General features: G+C 40.3%; 1 protein-coding gene across 8 annotated transcripts in view; it reads right to left on the reverse strand.

Annotated features, from left to right (window-relative positions):
• Window positions 1-1,461: 1,461 nt before the first annotated feature.
• Window positions 1,462-22,493, reverse strand: part of LOC113030021 (glutamate receptor 3) — a 77,550-nt gene continuing 56,518 nt past the window's right edge. For 2 of the 8 annotated variants that reach the window (XM_026181055.2, XM_026181050.2), the window contains 6 exons: window positions 21,111-21,484; window positions 19,355-19,553; window positions 11,333-11,580; window positions 5,140-5,254; window positions 3,792-4,040; window positions 1,462-1,773 (listed from right to left, as the gene is read on the reverse strand). In XM_026181055.2, the coding sequence (XP_026036840.2) occupies window positions 3,795-4,040; window positions 5,140-5,254; window positions 11,333-11,580; window positions 19,355-19,553; window positions 21,111-21,484 (1,182 nt within the window). In that variant the 3' untranslated portion in view covers window positions 1,462-1,773; window positions 3,792-3,794. Of the gene's footprint in view, window positions 1,774-3,791; window positions 4,041-5,139; window positions 5,255-10,484; window positions 10,600-11,332; window positions 11,581-19,354; window positions 19,554-21,110; window positions 21,485-22,493 lie in introns of those variants that run through there. The other 6 variants (XM_026181053.2, XM_026181049.2, XM_080307487.1 and 3 more) reach the window with 4 other exon arrangements.

Genomic DNA, 22,493 nt, shown 5'->3' on the forward strand with positions numbered 1-22,493 from the left:
AGTCAGTGGTGTTGAGGATCTTGTCAAAAATGATGCAATACCATCTGGAAAGTGCAGAAGAGAATTGGGGCAACTGGGGGGAAAAAACTGAAAAAAGACATGCCCAATTTTGTCTTTTAGCAGTGGCCGTAACCCTATTCCACAGTATTGACACATATATGTGTGCATGTTTCAATAAACTGCTGCACCTACTTGCCATTTTCCAACACTAAAACAAATAAGCTTTTTTTTTTGTAGTGTAATCTGAAGGATTCAAAAGATAAAAGTCACACGTAAATATAAACCTGCTTTTATTAAGGAAATGTAATAAAATCCTTTGTACATGACCCCTCCACAGAGGTTCACTGTGTCCATACATGCAACTCTCATGGTTGAGGTACTGTTACAAATGAACTGGAAAAACTAAACCAAATCAGATGTCATTAACAGACACTAACTAAACCAGGGTCAATTTCGATCTGCAGTTTGTTTAAAACTATTACCAAATTCACATGCACTTTTTTCTGGGGAATAAAAGGATGAGAAAGTCTGATATACTAAACAAATGTAGGCATACATTGTTTGTAGCGGTTGTAGGTTCTTTTCCCCCCCACTATTCAGTATATAAAAATTTCACTTATACAAACAGACAAATGTTTCATTCGTTGCTCTTCCCTCAATGTACAGTTTCACCCCTCTGCATAATGCATAGACACAGAAAGCTTTTCACGACCAAAGAAGCTATGGTGTGTTATCATTTACCAACAAAAAAGAGATGTTGAGAATCACAGCTGCAGATACTGCGCTTACATGAGAACAGCTTCTAAAGTGTGTACAAAGTGTAAACCATAAGCTCAGTTGAACCATTTGAATGTTCGGTTTACATAAAAAGGGGTCACCTTCCTAGCCTCTAAAGTATTTATGAATCTTTTGATTTCAACAATATGGCATTAAGTGATCAAACACGGGCCTCATTTCAATAAAAGAATCGTTTCTTTTCAAAGAGTGGCAGCTGAAAGAAATGCACAAAGTCGATTCAAAACAAGCATCTAAAACAGATTCAGTCGTATGTGACGTCCAGCTGGCTTTGAAAATGACACCACCTAAGCTGTTTAAGATGACCACTAATTTCACATTATTGATATTTTCCGAGTAAAAACCTGGATTCACTATTGTCAGTTAAATTGATCTTAACCCTAGTGTTCGATGCTTGTCCTAGATATTCTGATACACTGAAAAAAAGCCTTATAGTAAAACAAGAAAATGACTTTACTTCACTAAATATAACATTTATCCAACTTAAGAGTTCACCACAAAAATATGTCTGTAAAGGATTCAAATGACTAAATAAGTAATCCAGGATTTTGATTTCAAATCATGGCTTTTTTTCTCTTTCTTCTTCTTCTTTAAAATAGAAAACAACTGAAATTACAACAGTTTGTTTGTCATTTGAAACAATGTTTTGCCCTACTTCCACAGATTTTTTTATTTATTTATTTTTTATTTTCAAGTGAATTAAATTTTTAAATTGCATTGCCATGATGCAGAAATGCTCCATAAGGCACTACGAGAGGCAAATCCCATGTTTCCAGAAGCAAAAGTCCTGTTGCAACATTGCCCTCTGTTAGTGTGATGGGTTCATAACCCAAAATGAGCACTTGTTGACTTGTAGGCTTGTGTCCAAGTTGGTGACAAAGAAGGCCGTTGCCTCCAGGACGCCAACCACGGAGTGTCGGGGTCACACAGAGTGGCAGTTTCCATCCAGGATCACCGGCGGGAATCGAAACAATTCACCTGTGTGAAGCCAGAAGATGTGCAAAAGAGAGTCAAATGAAAAACTGCCGTGTGTGGGTATTTCATTTCAGCTTATTTGATTCAAAAGCCAAGATTCCCCTGCTGCTTCACAAAAGTGAGTTAACTACAGAAAATTATTACTTCAGGCTCATCAGATCTGAGGGCATCAAACCAGCTGCAGTAGGTTAGGTAAACTTGATAAAATGTTCAATTTACTTTAGATACTAAGCTTGGTAATCAACAATCAGCTACAGATTAGAGTCAAGCATAGTGAAATATTATAAAAAGAAAGCTGAGACTGAATTGAATGTGTGTTAAAGACAGACTGTATATAAAGGAGGGATGCAGCTAATGTGACATCAGCAGTGTTGGGATGTTTCTTAAAAAGCTGCTGAATTACTCATTACTCGTTACTTTTCTTAAAAGTAATGCAGTATGTTACCTAAGTACCACCTTGAAAGTAATTCATTACACTACCCGTTACATGTAAAATGACCTGAATCTTACTTTCAAAATTACCACTTAACAATATAAACCTACACTGCCACACCAACACAAATCTCTACTCCTATGAAGACACACATACATCCATCCATCCATGTCCTTCTGCTTATCAAAGGCCGGGTCACGGGTGCAGCAGCCTAAGCAGAGAAGCCCAGACCTCCGTCTCCCCAGCCACCTCCTCCAGCTTGTCCAGGGGAACACCAAGGTGTTCCCAGGCCAGCCGAGAGTTATAATCTCTCCAGCGTGGGTCTGCCCCAGTGCCTCCTCCCGGTGGTACATGCCCGCAACACCTTACCCAGGAGGCGCTCAGGAAGCATCCTTATCAGATGCCTGAACCACCTCAACTGGCTCCTTTCGATGTGGAGGAGGGGAGTACTCTGAGCCCCTCCCGGATGGCTGAACTTCTCACCCTATCTCTAAGGGAGAGGCCAGCCACCCTTTGGAAGAAGCTCATTTCTGCCACTTTTAGTCGGCACCCACAGCTCGTGACCATAGGTGAGGATGGGGACATAGATCGACCGGTACATTGAAAGCTTCCCTGTTACACTCAGCACAACTTCACTACAATGGACCGGTACAGCGTCCACATCACTGCAGCCGCTGCACCAATCCATCTGTCGATCTACCGTTCCCTTCTCCCGTCACTCGTGAACAAGACCCCAAGATACTTAAACTCCTCCACTTGGGGCAGGAGCTCATCCCTGACTTGGAGTGGGCACTCCGTCCTTTTTTGGACCGAGGACCATGGCCTCAGATTTGGAGGTGCTGTTTTTCATTCCCACTGCTTCAAACTCGGCTGCGAACCGTTCCAGTCCGAGCTGGAAGACATTACCCGACGAAGCCAACAGAACCACATCATCCACAAAAAGCAGAGATGAGATTCTGAGACCAACCAAGTGAAAGCTTTCCACCACTTGGCTACGCCGAGAAATTCTGTCCATAAAAACTACGAACAGAATTGGTGACAAAGGGCAGCCCTGGCGGAGCCCAAACAACGACACGCATACGATTTTATTTTATTTTTTACAAGCCGACAACACAAAACGAATATGAAAACCAGCCCAAAAAGACACATTGTTTCCACTGTAGAAACAAACAGTAGGTAGAAACGGCCGTTACAAGCCTGACTGCTCATCACTGATGCACCTGCTGAAGTTCAGGCTCTGGCTGCTGAGTGGGGTTAACATGTACTCAGCTTTAATATCACTGACAGACGAAACTGAGGAACACGGCAGACTCACACACTCCATTTTGACTTTGCTTTGCAGGAGCATTCACCCCCTGCTGGCCACTAATGTAAGTTTAGGAAGATTCACTTTTCAGACTTGGAAGCGTCCATCTTTTATATACAGTCTATGGTTCAAAAGGTTTCCAACTTCTCTTTTTTCAAACAAAAAAAAACCTCGAAGCAAGTTTAAAAGTTGAGAATCATCTGAAGACAAAACTTTAACATTTCACTTATATGTGACTTCAGTACATTTCTAAACAGGTTACGGTCACAGTAAAAGACATACCCTTTAGATTTTCACACTCTCTGTCCCATAGACGTTGTAGCCTTCACGGTACGTGGCAAAATTCTGGGTGTTTGCAGGAGGGGCCGGCTTAAAGTTTTGGGCATTCTTTGCCAGCTTCAGTCTTTTGGTTTCTTGCCGTGACTTATAGCAGAACTCTATCAAAGCCACGGTCATAGCCAGGCCAAGCCCTCCGACTAGAATATAGAAGACTCCTGCCACGTTGCTCAGGCTTAGTGCACTTGTCTTGTCCTGGGGAAGGTAAAGACCTCCGTTAAGACTTCTTTTAACTGGCACTTTGAGGCTGACCTCATACACACTAACATAAAAACCTACACTATATTTACACCCTGCTGCGCTATGACTACACAGAAACTGTGAGGAGGCTGCTAAATCTGTCTACAAATCCCTCTGAGGTATGGCTACCTAAAAATGAGAAAAGTTGGAGCAACTCAAATCTGTCTAGGTTCTAGTCTCAAGTTATTTGTGCTCTAAGTGGCTGTGAAGGTGAATGTAGAGAGACTTGCTATCTTTTGCCTGTTTTATGGTCTCTTTACGAGGCCACGTCTAGCGGAAGGCGGTCGTGGTCGTACAGGTCTACAATCCTCAGATCACTATCATAGCTGTTAAACTTAGCCTCAAAAACACTGCATATGTAACAATCAAGGTGGCAAGCTGTAAAGGTGAATTGAACCATTTTGCTGCTATTAAAAAAAGCCTAATATTGAAATTCATTTGTATGTGAGTTTTAACATATATTGTATAGTTCTAAAAAAAAAAAAAAAGGTAAATTCTGCTTTTTTGTTGACCTAAAAAGTACTTCTAGGATATAAATCTCTTAATTTTAATTAATTTTTAACAAAAGGTTCCTTACTCTGACACTCCATCTTTGAGACATGACTATTAAATACCATTTGACCACTTTAGAGCTCAGATGGTATTTAAAGGTCAGTTTGGACTTTGTCAGATTAAGGATGCCTTTGGGAAATCCAGAGAAACTATTTCACATACCAATGAATAAGATCAGCAATAAACTACAAGTCTGGGTGAAAAACAGCAGTATAATGGTTTCAATTCAAAACTTTATGGTATGAATAAAAAAAAAAACGTGTGTGTTCTCATGCAAAAAAAATTTAATTTATTTTAAAAATTGAGAATTGTCTACAAACAAAGAAGTTAATGTAATGAGCCGTGTTCAAAGTGTAGGTGTGTGTTGCACTGCGGTATGTGTAGGGCAAACCTAGTTTTGAATGTTTTCCATGTGTTGTTGTGTGCTTTCGATGTTTGCGTATGAACATTTAGATCAAAATGCATTTTAGCAATCAGTGTAAAAAGACCTGCAGCGACTGACCTTACTTCCAGAGTCCTTGGTTCCACATTCACCCTTATCGTACCACCATTTGTTTTTCAGCTTGTCTAAGATGCCTTGTTCACTGAGTTTCAATACTGCAAGGTTTACAGGAGTTCTTCACGTGGGAAATAACATAAATAACATTGTATTATGTTATTTTATGTTATTCAACTTTTTTAAAAACTACTTTATACTGTACAAAGCGATAGAGTAGGGTCCTGGCCAACATATCACAGATAGCAAGCAACACTGCAGTATATAGATAAAAATATGACTTTCATGATCCATGGCTAACCTAGCATGCCAGACCCCACCTATATCGCTTTGAGTAATCGGCACACACTGATCACAAGAAGAAGAAAAAAAAGATTTAAACTTGCAGAATAAAGCAGCTGCTGCATAGCTTTCAGGGAATGAAAGAAAACAGAGGCAGTAATTGCTGAGGGCACATTATTATCTTTTTGTTGTTGTTGTTGCTATGGGCAGCCTTTTTGAAGTTCAGCAAGGTGGATCTAACAGGAACCCTTTCCTGACTAACAGCAGTCCAATTCTATAAACAGCTATTAGGAGGCTAATGTCTCACAAAATCACCCCTTTTAACTCAGAGTGACCAATCACATGAGAGGAAATTATAGAGGGATCATGAAACGATCTTGATTTATTTGTTTACTTTGAGACTCGCTGACTCCAAAGGTCAGAGTCGTGATTTGCAGGGATTTTTTGTGGAAGACATTATGCTGCATTTCCTCGACTGCTAGATTTCCAGGCTTGTTTCCTTTCAGAAAATAAAGATCAGTGTATGCAATCCATCATCATCATCCAATATATTGCTCTCACCACTGTATGTGTGCGTGTGTGTTTTCCCCCTTGTCAAATACGCCTTGTGTTTTGCAATAATACATAAAAAATAAATGAATATTAAAAGAACAAGAGGGCAGGGGGCAAGGGATCTGTAGTCCTGATCTCCAAGAAGAGCACTTTGAAGGGCAAAGTTGAGACTAGTTTGTTTGAGCGTTGAACACTACAGAGACAAACAGCAGACGCTAGACGCATGATTATAAATGCAATAGAGTCAGAGCCAATTTAACGTCGGCAGTTAGGCAGAGTTTAATATTTTCCTCTGAAGCAGAATCATCAGGAATCATCCTACACATTTATATTTATAATTGTATTATCTAGAAGAAGCTTTACAGACACTATGAGGATGAACAACAAACCAAAGAAATCAACTTAAGAGCAGGCACAACTGCTACCAACTTAAATGATTTTCATAATAACTGTTTAAGGGCACCTCATTCTGCACAATACAAACACTTTTTATGAAGCAACATCTAGTGGTTTGTATGTTGATTTTCTGGCTGTATTTATTCTCCACTTTGGTGCACTAAGAGAGGCCACAGCAGAGGTTCCAGTGGTAAATGTAATTAGCATAAACCGGCGAGCTGGTTAGGATAATGACTGGTTATTGGCTAACATCTACCCTGCCTCGTGGCATTCTGGGTAGAATGATCTACTCCACTGAGCTGCTTAAAAAAAATCTGTTTGTTATAAATTATGAACATGATTTTTCATCCAGTAGGGGGAAAACATCACAAGGTGGACTGCAACAGCCTGCTGGTCATCACATAAAGAGGTTCAAGCTCACCACCAGGTGGTGACCATGTGCTTTTAAACAACAGCCACTGCCCAGACTCACAGTTTAGAAATGCAAATGTATTTTCTGAATCTTTCCTATATGAATAAACCTAAACACAAAACGGATGCATCCATATCCAGCCTCTGCACAGAAGCACATTATTGAAGCAGCTGGAGGCACAGGCTTTTTTGGGCTATTTTATTGTGCTTGGGTTTGTAAATAGTTTGCCCCAGAGACACACAGTTGGCTGCATTGTGGTGTGTACTGCTAAATAACTCAACCTGTCATTTACTGTCAGAGAGACAAACACTGGGAGCTGTCCCAAACCTCTGAAGTAATAGCATTTCACGGCTCGCTCCACTGAGAGCGAACCCTAAACAGTTAAAAAGGGTGATCTATCAAACTGATTCACATTAAAGCAAACAGAGATCCAAATGGTCCAAATTAAACCGAAAGCCAAAAATACATCGCTGCCAGCAGTACTCACTGGGTTTAGTAATATGCTATAAAGGAAAATATAAGCAGCACTGCAGAATTAGGTACTTATATTTTAAACAGATATTATTTTTATATTAATTTTTTTATACAAACATTTATATTGTCAACAGTTTCACTAATTCAATTGAATGGTGACACATTTTATACACTATGTCACAAATGTGTTTCAGCAGATTTCCGATCATTATGTTTACAGACCAGCTTCCTGTTATGGGAGCCTGCAGAAAGTGAGGATCGAAGGACACACTGATATCTGCTTGAAGCTATTAGAACTGTGCATTATATACCATTTCACCACTTTCTGCCAGTTATCTCCCTTATTTGTATTTATAATTCTTAATACAAAAGATTGTGCAGCCCACCTACATACTTGACAGCTTTCAACTCTCTGATTTGCTTAAATGTTAAAAAATGCGACAGTACTGTTACATGTCTTAATCGTTCAACAGCTGGCATGCTATAAATACTCAAAAATGTTATTTTAACGTGAAAAAAACAAAAACCCAATATGGTTCATTGTTATAGTCCACAGATGCCTGTTTTTATCTCACTTTTGATTGCCTAATTATTTAAAAGGGAAATTAATGATGCATCCGCTGTCAATTAGATTTCATTGAAATCTGTGATTATTAGGCATAATTTCCTCCAGGAATCTTAACAAATGTATGTGTAAACAGCCTAAATCTGTCTGCAGAGCCACATGTGAAATCTGTAGCTGACTTATGAAATAGGATTTTCATTGCATCAGTCCTTAAAAGAAGTATAAGCCCAACCCCCGTGACAAAGTGCGGGACTGAAAAAGAATATAACGAACACCTGTACAGGCTGTTGCAATGGAATACAACATCTTACATTTGTGAAGCTAAATAATTAATCTCCAGCGTCAGTGTGCCTCCATCAAAGAGGTGTGGGTTCACCCCTTTTGCTTATGCTTGGTTCTGTGCTAAGATATGTGAAATTTAAAATTTCACAAGTTTTAGTGCTTTGTAGGATTTGATACAAATTTGCACAGGTGATTCTTTTACTGTGTGATTTAAGTGACCTCACAACTTTACCTTTCACACTCTCTGCAGGACAGGAATACAGAAAAGAGGGGAAAACATTCAAGACAGCAAAGAAGAACATAAAAAACTCATGCAAAATCACTCAATACCAAAATAACCCACAGGAACAAATATAAAAGGTTTAAATTAGTTCAGCTTAACTGAATAAATTTAGAATATCTCAGAGTAGAAAAACATGAAAACATTTTAAAATATATGTGATATGTAGTCTATACATATACATGTATGTGCTGAATTTCATTTGAGGACTCCCAGTGATAACAGCAGTGGTCTTCACATACAATATATCTCCATATTATTGCTGAATTGCCAACACTGGTGTTTCTGAAAGTGAAACAAGGACAAAGAAATGTGGCAGTCCGGAGTGATACTGTTGCACTGATCAGCTGCTCTCTTTCTAACCGGACATAAAGGGACAGAGGACAGTTGCCAGTGAGAGGAGACGGTTTCTTTGCGTTACCCCCTCTGGCAGTATCCATATCCTGCTCACTCAGGAATGGGACGACCAGAGTCAGTAACAGGAAAGTTCGTCCTGTCTCTTCTCTCTTAATATGTCAAGTGTACTGTGGTCATGATGCAAGCTGAAGAGCAGAGGCAGAGATGGATCCAGAGTCTAGATCCTGGTGTCTAAAACAAAAGATCAGGGGCCTCATTTATGTTAAGTTTGTACAACTGATTTGATTAAGGGGGGGGGAATATATATATATATATGTCATCAGTGTCAATATTTGAAAAACACTGATGTGCAAAGAAAGGTTGCAGCTCCTCTGCAAAGTTTGAAGTGATGTAAGTTAGTATGCGCGTGCACACAGTATGAAAAAGCAAGACATGCTTTACAGTAATAATTAGCTAATGTCCTCTATTATCATTTAATTTCTCTTTTTTGTTTTAACTTAACAGAGAAAGTGAGACTACATAACCTTTCAAAGACAGTGTAATGAGCTTTGAATTACATCTAGTGTGAGTTTTATCATGTGACCGATAAACAAGAAAAGGATACATCATTGGCGTAACTTTGTGCTGAATATTGGGGGGTCGAAGATCTCGGTCGCAATAAATAAATAAATCTGGGTAAATTCCCAGATGATAAAACATGCAACAATTTTCCTGGTAATACCTGAAATGAGTAAAGAAAATCAACAGTCTATTTATGCAAGATAATTCAAGATAATTCATAATTTTATTGGGGGAGTTGTATTGGTTGGATCTGATTATTGGGGGGGGGGGGGGGGGGGGGGGGCGCGTAACATCCATAACCCCCCCAGAAATTACGCCCCTGTGATAAATCCAGCATGTCATTGTCCTGTATGTGAGTAACTCTTATGGTTATAATAATGGGCTAATAAGGAAACGTTGCATAGTCTCACTTTCAGGGCTGAAAGCATCTTCACAAAATTCAGTTACACTTTTTAGCTATTACAAAACAGTAACTTGGTGAGAAGATGTAAGCACAAATCAAATCCTCTTGCACAAATGGAGCCCCTGGTCATATCTTACACTCTACCGTTGAAGGGTTTGCCAGGTCAGGATGGCCAGGGAAAGTTCTTTGACTGGCCTTTGATCAAGACCAAGCAAAGGTTTCTGTCAGTCTTACTCTGGATTTCAGTGAGAGGATGTCGGACAAAAAAAAAAAAAGTTTGGATCATTAGTCGCCACTCTGTCATTAGAATTCTCACGTTTGCCTGCAATGCTTAGTCCCCTCAAGACAACGCTGTTTCCTGTGCCTGCCCTAGCGGTTCAAGCAGCAGATTGGAGAGTGCACGTACATTTTATTCACTCTTTCTAGCGTTAGTTTTAAAGAACATTCATGTTGGTCTGTAGATATAAAAAACAGAAGAAAAATTAAAGTTTCCATCTTTCATAACCACAGACCAAAAACTACTCTGTCACGAGCACAGCTTTACCCACTGCCTTTCCTACCTCCTGCGTCACATACCTCTGGTTTAGCTCACATTTTTTTTCCTCCTCCATTAGCCAAGCAAAGGGTTCCCAGTTGATCACTGTTGCATAATAAATAATAGTAAAGCCACAGGTAATGACGAGTAACTTCTAAACACGTGATTGGCCCCAAATGCTACACTCCGTGACGACAGCCTTGCCGATTACTCTGTTCTAGGATACCCGACTTTGGTGACATTGAGGCTGACCTTAGAGTCACCTCCCCCGCTGCCGCACTCTCCCTTGTCGTACCACCATTTGTTTTTCAATTTGTCCAAGAGGCCTTGCTCATTCAGTTTTAACACTGCCAGGTTAACAGCATTTCTTGAAACGATAAAACATAACTTGTAAGAAAATGAACAGGTCCGTGAGAAATCTAATATAGAATATTAGTAAGAAATAGTGATAAATATCAATGGTTCATAGGGGGAGCACGGGAGGGACAAATTGGTAAAGAATTTCACTGGTGTGGAAGGGTAAGAAGCATTTTTACAGCAAAGAAAACGTTAAATATTAGAGAGGTGGCATGGAGGGTTACATTTGTAACTGAAGTGTGCGGGATGGGGACATTCTGTCATTGATCATTTAGAAACAAGAACATCTAGCATGCAGCTTAACATTCATCACAACTGACAGACCAGCATTGTAACTAGCAAATTAATTCAAGAAATATTTTTAAAAGGAAAAGAAAGGGGAAAAAGAGAGGAGGGGGGGGGCACCACAGAAAGGAGAAGAAAGGAAAGGTGAGAAGGAGAAGAGACAACACAAACGAGAGGATGGAGGGAAAGTGGCACGTGCGCACGTCGATGTGACTAATATACTGATAACCTGAAGAAACAGGAGAAAACAACAGACACAAACCAGATACGTGGGACAGGAAATCAAAAATGGCTCAATGTGTGTGATTCAATTCAGATAACTCATAACATGTTTCACTCGGAGATGCACTTGGGGAAAAAAACAAAGGGCTTAAGAAGAAGAGGATGAGAAAAGGAAACATCAGGGTAGGTGGAATACTATAACAACATGGAGGATATTGTTATAATATCCCACCCACCTTAATGCAGAGCCTTTTGGTGTGGCCACACCGTAGCCCTTAGAGTCGAGGTTGCCGCCCACTTTCATGGTGTCGCATGGCTTCCGCTGCTCTATGTACTCATTCATAGTGGATTCGAGAAGAAAGGCAAACTTGCCCTTCGACTTTCGTACCCGGGAAACCCCGTCTGGTGTTGTCTTGGCAAACACTGAGGGTTCGGCAGATTTCATGTACGACCACATTTTCTCATAAACTGCTATTTTGGAGCGCTGCATTCAGGGGAACAGAGAGAGAAGAGAGAGACAGTTAAGGTCAAGGTGCACAGTAACAACCATGAAAACAATCGCATGAAGCTGCTGGGAGTCCGAGTTACATGATAATATTGATACAGGTCTGGACTTTAAGTGTGGAGCCGGAGCCGCAAGGATGTTATCGGGATTTGTGCAAAATAACCGAGGTGTGGCAAGAGGCTGAAACTTCTGTTTCCCACATGTTTCTCATACTTTATTAGAACTCTGTCATCCAACTATAAAAAACAGCCAAGATATCAAAAACATTATATTGTCAACGTTTTCCCCCTCAGACACCTATTAGAGTTATTAGCTGCTGTATTTAGGGGGGGAAGACTCAAAAATGTAACGCTTTATTCTGGTCCGAGCTGCTAAATGAACAATTAGTGCCACCAAATATACTCTCAAGGCACCTCTGATGGTCTCTAATTAACAGGTTACACCTCAGTTTTCAATATGTACTCATGACAAGACTGGCAACAGTCACAAAGTGGCTGAGGGAAAGTTACAAGTAGTGAGTACGTGCAAGAGATTGACAGGTAAAATTGAATTGATTAAAACTAAACTCCCCCCATCCAAACAAAAAACAAAACAAAACACTGGAATGAAGAAACGAGCCATTTCAGCCAAAGGACAGCAGCATGTGGATGTGTGTGTGCAAACACTAAAGACGGTTGATGCCAGGAGTTGCGGCCAGTTTTCAAAGGCTGGAGGGGTCCAGGTGAGCTGTGTTAGCTGACGACCCTCCTATGCCGGCCAACTGCCCTCTAATATAGGCTAGGACCGCCTCCAAGACAGCGGGAGGGAAGTCACGCTCACACAGCTCCCTGCTCCAGCTCTATATTTAGTGCACAGACATGAGTAGTATCAATATTTTCATCTAACGCTCAGCAAGAAAGTAAGTGTATTTTCCAAAACTCCTAACTAGCTCGGCTCTGAATCGCAGGGAAGATAGCTGCTGCTGTGGTTATTTTCAGCAGCAGGTGTTTCGAGCTGTTACCACACCTGCTGTGACCTCACAGATCTCATCGCGTACTGAGCGCTGCACTAACAGACATGTGCTGCTTGTAATTCAGAGTGGATTTACCCTTTAAGTGCAAACGGTGCTGCAGAGGTAGTGGGCTCCTTGCCAGCAGCCTGAAGTCTGACAACCTGGCAGCTCAGCAGAAGTAACATGCAGCACATGTTTGGTATCAGTATCGATAAGCAGGAGTGACCTCCGCCACAGTTTATGTTCCTGCCAGCAGGTCACAGCTCATCACAGTCGCCGCCATCACGGTTGAGATTTTATTCAAATCAATCTGTTTGTACATCGATGCATGGATTGAATTTGCCGGTACTGTGCATATGTAGCTGTTTAGGTCATGAGCTACTGCATCAAGCAGCAGCTAAAAATATACTGAAAACTTAAGAACAGAGAGTTATTTTGCATGTTCACCTGTAAAACAGCCAATCTTTATTCCCTTTGGCTTACAACACTATATTATTTATTTATTTATTACTTTATTATTTATGGAATATTATTGTTATATATATGTTAATAGCACGGTGTGTGTCATATAATAGCTGCAAAGATAAAAGGTTAGAAAATTATGCATTAAAAAAAATCCACACAAGCTGCTTTTTATGTACCGTTTTTGAATTTTAGTGTGTGGAGTTTGCATGTGTGGATTCTCTCCAGATACTCCGGCTTCCTCCCACAGTTCAAAGACATGCAGTCAGTGGAGTTAGGGTAACTGTTGATAGTTAATGTCCCATAGGTGTGAATGTGAGTCTGAATTATTGTGTTATTGTTCAGAGGGTACCTCGCCTCCCACCCTATAGAAGCTGTGATGAGGCTCCACACACTCCACAAACTTAGTTGCAAACACTATGTATGCATGCAACACATTGTGCATGTGTTTTGATTTTGGAGCCTGCTTTACGTTGATGTGTTTAAGGTCAAGAAGGAACTGCATCAGTCCACCTGCACTTAAAAGAAGCTACAGAAGCTACAAAAATCTTTTTGAACTCCTTTTAAATCTCTAAAATGACTGGTTGAGTCAGGCGTCTGCACAGCTCCCCCCCCCCCCTTTTTATTTATTTTTAAATACCTGAAAAATCAGCAGGTTGTCTTTTTTGTTGTTTTGGCTTTAGTGTTCAGTATGGATCAGTATGCATCCACACCAATTGTACTGCAAACACAGAAATAACACGAGTTGTGACTCACCAGGAAAACAAAAAAAGGGAAAAAAAACCTTTCTAGTACTTCTTCTTCACATGCTGTGCATGGGTGATCTGAAATACACTCTTCTTTGACAGTGTCAAGAACTCCTTTTGTAATGGCATCTTCTTTAACTTATTTGACCCGCTAACTTCAAGTCTGACGGCTTCACCTCTGTGGCCCAGTCAGCTGCCAGCTGGAGCAGCTACAGACATGCACAGCACGGCCCTACTCTGACACTCAGTACGCTGCTAAAAATGGCCAGCGAGAGGCTGATCGCTGGGCACCAGGGAGTAGGAGTACACAGCTGTCTACAATAGAGAGGAGAGGGGAAAAAAACGAGGCTACATTAAACTGGGCTAATGCGACCTGCACTTGGCTGTGAGAGATGAATCTCAGAGGGAACTTTGGCTTGAACTCATATTTATTAACAGCGTCTGTGCGACCGGTTTGTTCCAGATTGTATGTTCAGTAGTCATGTGAGTCAGTCTTCCATTATTTCTATTAGGTGAGAGTAAATGAAAACATCAGAGTGAACTGACAAACTGTGTCAGCTCGGCAACGTGTACGGCAACATAAATAATTCACCAGATATGTAATGGATTGTGGGCTCGGGCTAGTAAGTGAATCATTCTTGACATATGCACGATTTCAGTTCAGTGGAGTGTTCATGTAAACACTGTTAGCATGACAATAATAGCTGATGACAGGTCTGACCATAGTGAGCAAACTGCAATTCTTCTCTGGGTTGCATGTAAATGTATGCTTGTCAGAAGTAGGCCGGTCATCTGTGCGGAAATCTGTGAAACTCCTCACGCTGTCAAACTGATATAAGCGCTGCGAAATCTTCTCACCACGGTGGCTTAACTGAGACAAATTATTCTCAATTAATTACTGGTGTAACCACAACATCGAGAATATGACAAGCTGGTCACGTCCTCCGGCCAGTGAGAAATTTGGGTTTACTGCCCGTCATCCATTCTGAAAATGAAGTAGTCCTTCTTCCAGCAACCAGTTTGTCTTTCAGCAGCTGACAGAGCTAAGAGTGACTCATGGTCCTGAGCGTGTCTGACACGCTGCTGGCATCTCAAAACGAAGACAACGGGCCAAAGCAAAGCATGTGCACTCTTTTTGGTGTTTTTATATAGTGGCGTTCAATATTTAGTTACATGCATGGTTAAGGATATAATTACAACTCATTTACTGTATGTTCATGATCAGTGGAAATAAATTAAGAAAGCAACCAAACAGAAGCATGGCTCATTTAGCACAAAGCTGTTATTAAAATGATCTTTAATATTGCTTCGCTCATGCGCTCGTTCCCCACTCTAACATCTGATCACTGTACACAACACAGTGAAATGCAACAAGCTAAATTTAGTTGGTTCAGTTCACCATACTCTGTAAACTGTTGCACACTGGAGAGTGAAGCTCAGGACAGATTATGTGCAAAAATTAATCACAAAATATCCCAATACCTATAATATATAGCAGATTTTAATAATTTCTGTAAAGAGGTGAAGCTAACAGTGGTTTCTCAAATCTGGCCACCTGAGCCTTGTGCCAAGAGTCAATCCTCTTAAACCTCTACGTTAAAATTTCAGAACTTCACAACAATAATAAACATATTTACACCTCATATATAGAGTGGCTTTGATCTCTCGCTATATAGCCAGCAGCTGTACAGGGAGGTAATACTTCTTATGGTTTAACTTGTTAAATTGAGAGATCATTTTGCAACTGAATGGGGTCAAGTTGGCGATTACATGAAATCTGCTTTTGGTAATATGGTGATTAATTGTGACAAATCTGCAATAATTGCAACTCTGTTGCTGTCTGCATAGAAAGAAATTCCCATTAAGTACTTCCATTCAGAGTCGAGCCAAAAATTTATAGATTTGAAACTGAAATTCATAAATTTCTCCACAAATGGTGATGTAGTGAAAAATGGCATGGCAGCTACTTTCTACTTTCTAATTTTATTTATATAGCGTCAAATCACAACAACAGTCGCTTCAAGGCGCTGTTTATTGTAAGGTAGACCCTACGATAATACATACAGAGAAAAAAACCCAACAATCATATGAGCCCCTATGAGCAAGCACTTTGGCGACAGTGGGAAGGAAAAACTCCCTTTTAACAGGAAGAAACCTCTGGCAACAATACTTTTATAAAGGATTATAACTAGAATGCAACCACTGAATTGCAAAGAGATGCACTAATCAGCACAGGATGACTGATTGCAGCATGTTAGCAATCTATCCACCTTTGTAGATTAGACAATTATTTGTAAACATTCGCCAATCTGTCTCAGAGAGACTGACTGATTGGAGACAGGTTGTGTCCCACAGACAGTTCAGTACCTTGTTAAACAAGCTTGCTATAATCAGCATAAAAAAACAACACTATCATTCAATTATGGTCTCTTTTGTGAACAGTTGTTCACAAACCAGTCTGTGACATTACATATGGTTTTAATGCTTTAATGAACTTTAACGATACTAGTAAATTTTTTTAGGTTTGGAGAGAACCAAGCTGTACAGTAGCTGTCTATTCATACTAAGCTAGCTTCCTAATTAGTCCACAAGTAGCAAATAGGTGTAGTTCCAAAAATGTCTCCAAAAATGTTTTTACTTATCTTTTTAAATATTATACATATTTATACAACTCCATATACAATGGAAGGTTTAAATGGCAGAATGGCAGAAAGAAAGACACAAAATAGATATGAGAAATTTGCATCTATTCTAAATAAAACTACCTCTGCAATGCTTTAAAAAGCTGAGGGGCTTGACAAAAAACCTTTCTGAGGACCAGAACAAATAATTAAAGCGTATGTTTAATTATTAGCATACTGGTTATCATCATATATTATGAGCCCTAAGGAGCATGTATTATCTGTATTAAGTGATACATCCTCTTTGATGATCAGGCTGAAATGCATTGATAGCTTCTATTAATCATTAGTGTCTAATCTCCAGATTTCAAAAACCTTTCATCAGAAGCGCTCCTCTGCGTTGGCATTTCCAGTTTGTATGCAGAAAGAGCCCATATTTTTCACTCAAGACAAAGTCACTACATGTCTGTCAATTATCTCCTCAGGAGCACCTTTGATAAATCACATCCTGTCTAATACATCACAGATTAGAGCATCTACAGAGAGGAACTGCTGCTTATGGTGCTGCCTTCAATGCAATGACTCACCAGGAAGCCACTAAAATATTCAATTTAATATCTATTTGTAAAAAATGTCTCATTCAACAGATGTGAATGAGATATTTTTTTTAAGGCTGCTAGATGTGTCAGTCATCTGTAATATACTGCAGAATGATAAGCAAATAAGGCAAATAGACAACGGCTTCTGTTTTCCAGCCATCTATTTACTTCCGCTTATCCAAGTCAGGGTTGTGGAGGCGCTGGAGCCTATCCCAGCTGTCACAGGGCAAGAGGCGTGTCACAAGTGTATCACAGAGCTAACACACTCTCATCCAAATTAGAATCCCCAGCTGACCTAACATGCATGTCTTTGTACTGGAGGAGGAAGCTTGAAATGCGACACTGAAAGACTCCAATCGGCTGGTGGAACTGAACTGAGCGCAGATATGGATAATAGGAACAACTTAAAACTGGCAAACTCAACTCCACCACACTTCTGTCTGTCTATAGCTATAACAACAGCCTTGTACAAGCGGAGTTTGGATATAAGCCAGTAAAATGAAACTGAATTTCTGACAGATAAGTGACTTGCTGTTTTGTTTTTCATTTTTATCGAAAACCAAATCCTTCTAAATTTCCCAAACAGACGAGTCGAGACTTTATCATTTTCCAGTCGGCCTCAACTTTTTGGGACGAAGATTTCCTTTGCACCATGACACTTTTCTAAACAGGCCCATTTTTCATACTTTCATTTACTGCAGGAGACATCAAGTTACAGACCTCCTTGGCACCGATCATACTGACTGCTCCATTTCTGTGCTTTCAGACCTCGGGTCAGTTTTGCACAGCAGATCGAGCTATTCTGCTTGAACACCTTTGTAAACCTCTTGGGTCAGATATTACACTTGGTTAGATCCCTGCAAAACCCTTCCCTCACTGGAGTTAAACACGATAAACAAAAGCAATGCTCTTTCATCCCGAAGTTAAAATATAATCAGAATCTTTTCTTCTTTTGTCTGCGATTGTTTTCTGCATGCATGCTTTAATTTGATTACGCTTGGACTGACTCTGTCCTAACAAGAAAGCCCTCCAGCCAGCAGCAAATAACCCAACCCGACACAGAGAAACATGCTGTATTTATGCTGTCTGTAAATCTCAGAAGAGATTGTAGGATGTGGTTTCATAACTGTGAAATGATGCCGTCTGAAGCATCCCGATCACTCTTGAGTCTAAAGGGAGAGCTGGGTTTGTATATACCGAAATGTCTCAGACTCACTCCAAGCAATCACACCAAGAGAACGACTGGGACTAAAAATAGACACAGCTCAGAGCTGGACATCGGATGTGAATGACATTTCCATTTCCAAGGAATAGAGCGTCTATTGTGAGATTGCAGTTTTGTGACAGAGGCCAGCAAATTGGAATTATAATGACATTTTCTAGTTTCTCTTTAAAGTTTTTCCAAAGTTTCAAAGACAGACAAAAACGTGTTCGATACTCAGACTGAACAATCACTTCATTTAACTACATTCTCCTGAGGACATCTAAGATCTGGCAGCGATTAAGAAGCTAAGACAGAGCTACATCTACACAATCAGATACATCAGTTTCAAAATGATAATAGCATTAATTAACATGCAGGCTTTTAAATTACCTTACCTGCTTTTCTAAACGATAAACACTAACCAGTTGCCTGATCTGTTTCTTTTTATAAGGCGTTTATTTTTGTACTTCTTCTTTTTGCTTCTGAAGCACTTTTGAGTAAATTAGCGAAGACACAGTGAGGCTAATCAAAGTCTGATTAATGGCACTGCAGATGGCCGCACGAGGAAGCATTACTGTCCCAGTTTCATAGCTGAATTATTCCTTTTGCCAAAAAGCTGGGAAAAATTATTTTGATAACCAAAGTTAATTTTGTGGACAAAATGGATTTGTGAACAGGCTGATAACAGGCGCTGCCTCTGAAGCCTAATGCCATCATTTAGTTCAGTGGCAGTCACAAGCGGACTGGTGCTCCTCTCTGAAAGAAATATGAGCTCAGCATAGTTATTCATTTCAGGGCAGCACTTTTAAATCGATAAACAAAAGAAACGCATGCAACTGTCGCACAGCTGTTTGTGTTTTTACTAATGTTTAATTTCTTTTAGGTTTAATAATGAATTCATTAGATGTAGTTATACAGTTGGTCTGGTTTCAGTAGTTTGAAAGTGCTGCATCAAGAAAAAGTAGTTTAAGGTTTTTTTTTTAGTAATGAGTCTTTGGATTTATTTATTTATTTACCTGGCAGGTAATGGTTCAAAACACACAGCACAGCTATAGAGGCTTATTCACCTAAAAAGAGGTCAGTTTATACAGTGCAGCAGCAGGATAGCGACAGGCATTTGAGACACTCACCCTAAAGAACTCCTTAGTGGAGCCGGAGTCTAAAGTCCCATAGGCGATCTCTGTCTGCTTGGCCAGATCCTCGGCACTCTCAATGGGAGAAACCATCCTCTCCACGGTGAGGAAGGCAGCCAGGTTGGCCGTGTAGGAAGAGATTATGATGAGGGTGAAAAACCACCACACTCCTCCCACGATACGGCCGGACAGAGACCTAAGAGGAGTAAAAAAAGGAAAAGGAAAAAAAGAGCAGAGGTAGAGACAGGAAATCAGCATGCTCACATCAACACGTTGGGGAGGAAGGAACCTCGCAGTTCAACCCCGGGTACGTAATTTCAAATTTGACTATTCTCTCTGGTCCTCTGCTTTAACGATCACACACATACTGACTCGGCTGCTCTCAGATGAACTCTCATTCCTCTGTTTAAATGAGGACGCACTTCAATCGCAGTGAATCCCTGCATTGCAGATGCGCTGCTCTGGATTTCTCTTAATTTATTGTTTTCTTAGTTCGTTTTTATATTTTTGTTCTTGTGTATTCACGGTCACTTCACCAGACCTACAGTGTGTTTCAGAGATGCTGTGTGAGGACTCTACCAGTGTTATCTGAAAATTGCTCATAAATGGAGTTAATCCTGAAAAGAAAATCACAGTAAGATCAATTTCCATAAGAGATTAGTTGGTTAAAATGTGGTTGAACCAGATTTAAAGCTTTAGCCACAAAAATGCCCTAGAGGCAACAGAAGGTGTGATTAAGGATTGGAAATCAGAGAATACATTTCCTCTTGTTAGAGTAGCCTGGGAACTGCTGGTCTGTGTCGGAGCTATAAGGAATAATTTAGCAAAAATTACAGCATCAGCAGTTTTAATTCAAAAACTGCATGTACTTTGAAGCCAACATAAAATCCCTCATTTGCTGCTTAATTGATTTTTTTTTCCCAGTGAGGTGTTAGAGACTGAGAAATCTGCAAATTCCAGGTTTTCAGGAGTGGTGCCTTCTCTGCTTTTTTCTTTAAACATAACATTAAAAAACTCAGAGTTAAAAGTCCAATAAAATAAAAACAAGAACATATTTGACATATCACCCGTTTAATTATTCCATGAAACGTTGGGAAAATCTGTGAGAACCTTTGGTCAAATTAGTTTGCTTTAGCTCTTCAACCAGCTTCTCTACAATCTTCCAAAGTCAAATAAGAGGAAGTGTCAGAACAAGAATCCTTGAAGAAGTCAGAGATGCCAGAACAGTGATGAGTAAACGGATGGATGGATGAGTGAATGAGTAGAGGGTATGACTGGATGGCCATTGTGTTGGAAAAATATATAGTTATGGAACTGATATCATTTCCACACAATATACCCTATATGCACCAAGTTGATGACCGTAAAATGGGACATGCAGCAAAAACACGGTAGCCCTCCAAGAGTCAAGAGGAAATCAAGTCCCTACTTTAAATGAAATGTAATGACCCCTGTGCATTTTACAGCCCTCAGCATGGTGGATATAAGTTATTTTGTGGATGCAAAGCATTGCTGCCAGCATGCAGCTTCAAAACACAAAGATGACGAGTTGATGATGGTTTCTTGCTCATATAGAAATGGGAGGAAAGTGCAGTGAAGTGGAGCACGAGGTTAGGTGGACAGCCCTAATAGTGAAGCTCAAAATAACCTATATGCACCAATGCATGATGGGAACGCATGTATGGGACTATAAAATGCAACGAGAGATGACAAGGACATCGGAGATGTGGTGGAGTGAACACAACAAACCAACCTTGGTGAGATATCGCATCCTTGCTGCATGAAGGCACCCAGGGAGAACCACAGGCTATTAAAAATCCCAAAGTCGTTTGGAGGGTCAGGGGGGCTCTGAGGGTCTTTGGCCTCATCGTTTTCGTCCAGATGCCACTCATAAGGGCTGAAACGGCTCACCAGGAAGAGCACCACACTCACACCGATATAAGCAAAAACTATACACATCCAAATCTCATAGGCCAGTGGATCCAAGAAGGAGAACACCCCAGGCTTGGACTTCTGGGGCTTCTTAATCATAATGGAGATGCCCAAGCTCATGAAGGGTTTAGAGAAGTCTATCACTTCTTCTCGAACCAACGTTATAGTTAGTGGTGCCACAGCTATGTCAGCTCTCTGTGAAAATGGAAGGAGGCACAGAGGGATTTAGTCTAACAGAAAAGAAATAATAACCAAACAAAGCGTTAAATTCTGTAAAAGAGTAAATATTGATAAACCTCAAACCAACTCAAACTCCCAGCACATTCACAGAGTAAACAGAATGAACATTGTGAAATGGCACAGCTTAGTATATACTGAATAGCAGACCTGTGATAAAGCCCTTCAGAGGGGATCTGCTATTTAAAAATGAGTCACTCAGCATTTGTTAATGTCTTTGTCTCGATCCAAATCTCCTCCATGAATCAAGCGGAGGGTTGGAAGACAGAGGTGGATGAGCTTATGTAAGCAGTTCATGAAATGTGAATCAGCCTGTTAAATTCACCTCCAACAGATCCTCTGCTTTGCCTTTCAGGCTCATCAGTTAGTATGAGAAACAAATGCTGACAAATGTCTGCAGTGACTGGAACAGAATAGACTGCTGCTTCAATATTGCTTTTCTGGTCTTACTGACCGCGCTGTGTAACGTAATCCACATTAAAGAAAACTGAACACAAAGGATTCATGTCGCTGATAAATTCAGGAGGGGTCTTAGGCAAAAGCAGCTGCCTATTGTTCATTGTGAATTTACGTCCCAGCAGTTAATTGGCAGCAATATAAAATTAGTGTTGATGCACAAATTTAGATGAGGCCTTGTCACGGCTCGTTCAATTAAAATAGATGGCAATCTCTGTCGGTCCAGCTATTAATACTGCTGTAGACATAACGGCAGAAACTACAGGTGTCAGATTGTGAATCAGGCACCGAATCACCGTCTGCATGCATATCTTTTTACATTTGCAGTCAACCGTGTGAGATGTTTTAGCATCGTTCGTTCAGCAGCTGAGGCCTCATAAAAGATGCAAATTGTCTTGTTCAAGCCAGTTCGGCTGTGAGTGATCCACGAGACACATGACAAACTCAGTTGAGTGGATTCTACAGGAGAAGGAGGGATTTCTAAAACTGAGTCACTCTCCAGATAAATATG

The sequence above is a fragment of the Astatotilapia calliptera genome, chromosome 10, assembly GCF_964374335.1.
Source record: "Astatotilapia calliptera chromosome 10, fAstCal68.1, whole genome shotgun sequence".
Taxonomy (NCBI): domain Eukaryota; kingdom Metazoa; phylum Chordata; class Actinopteri; order Cichliformes; family Cichlidae; genus Astatotilapia; species Astatotilapia calliptera.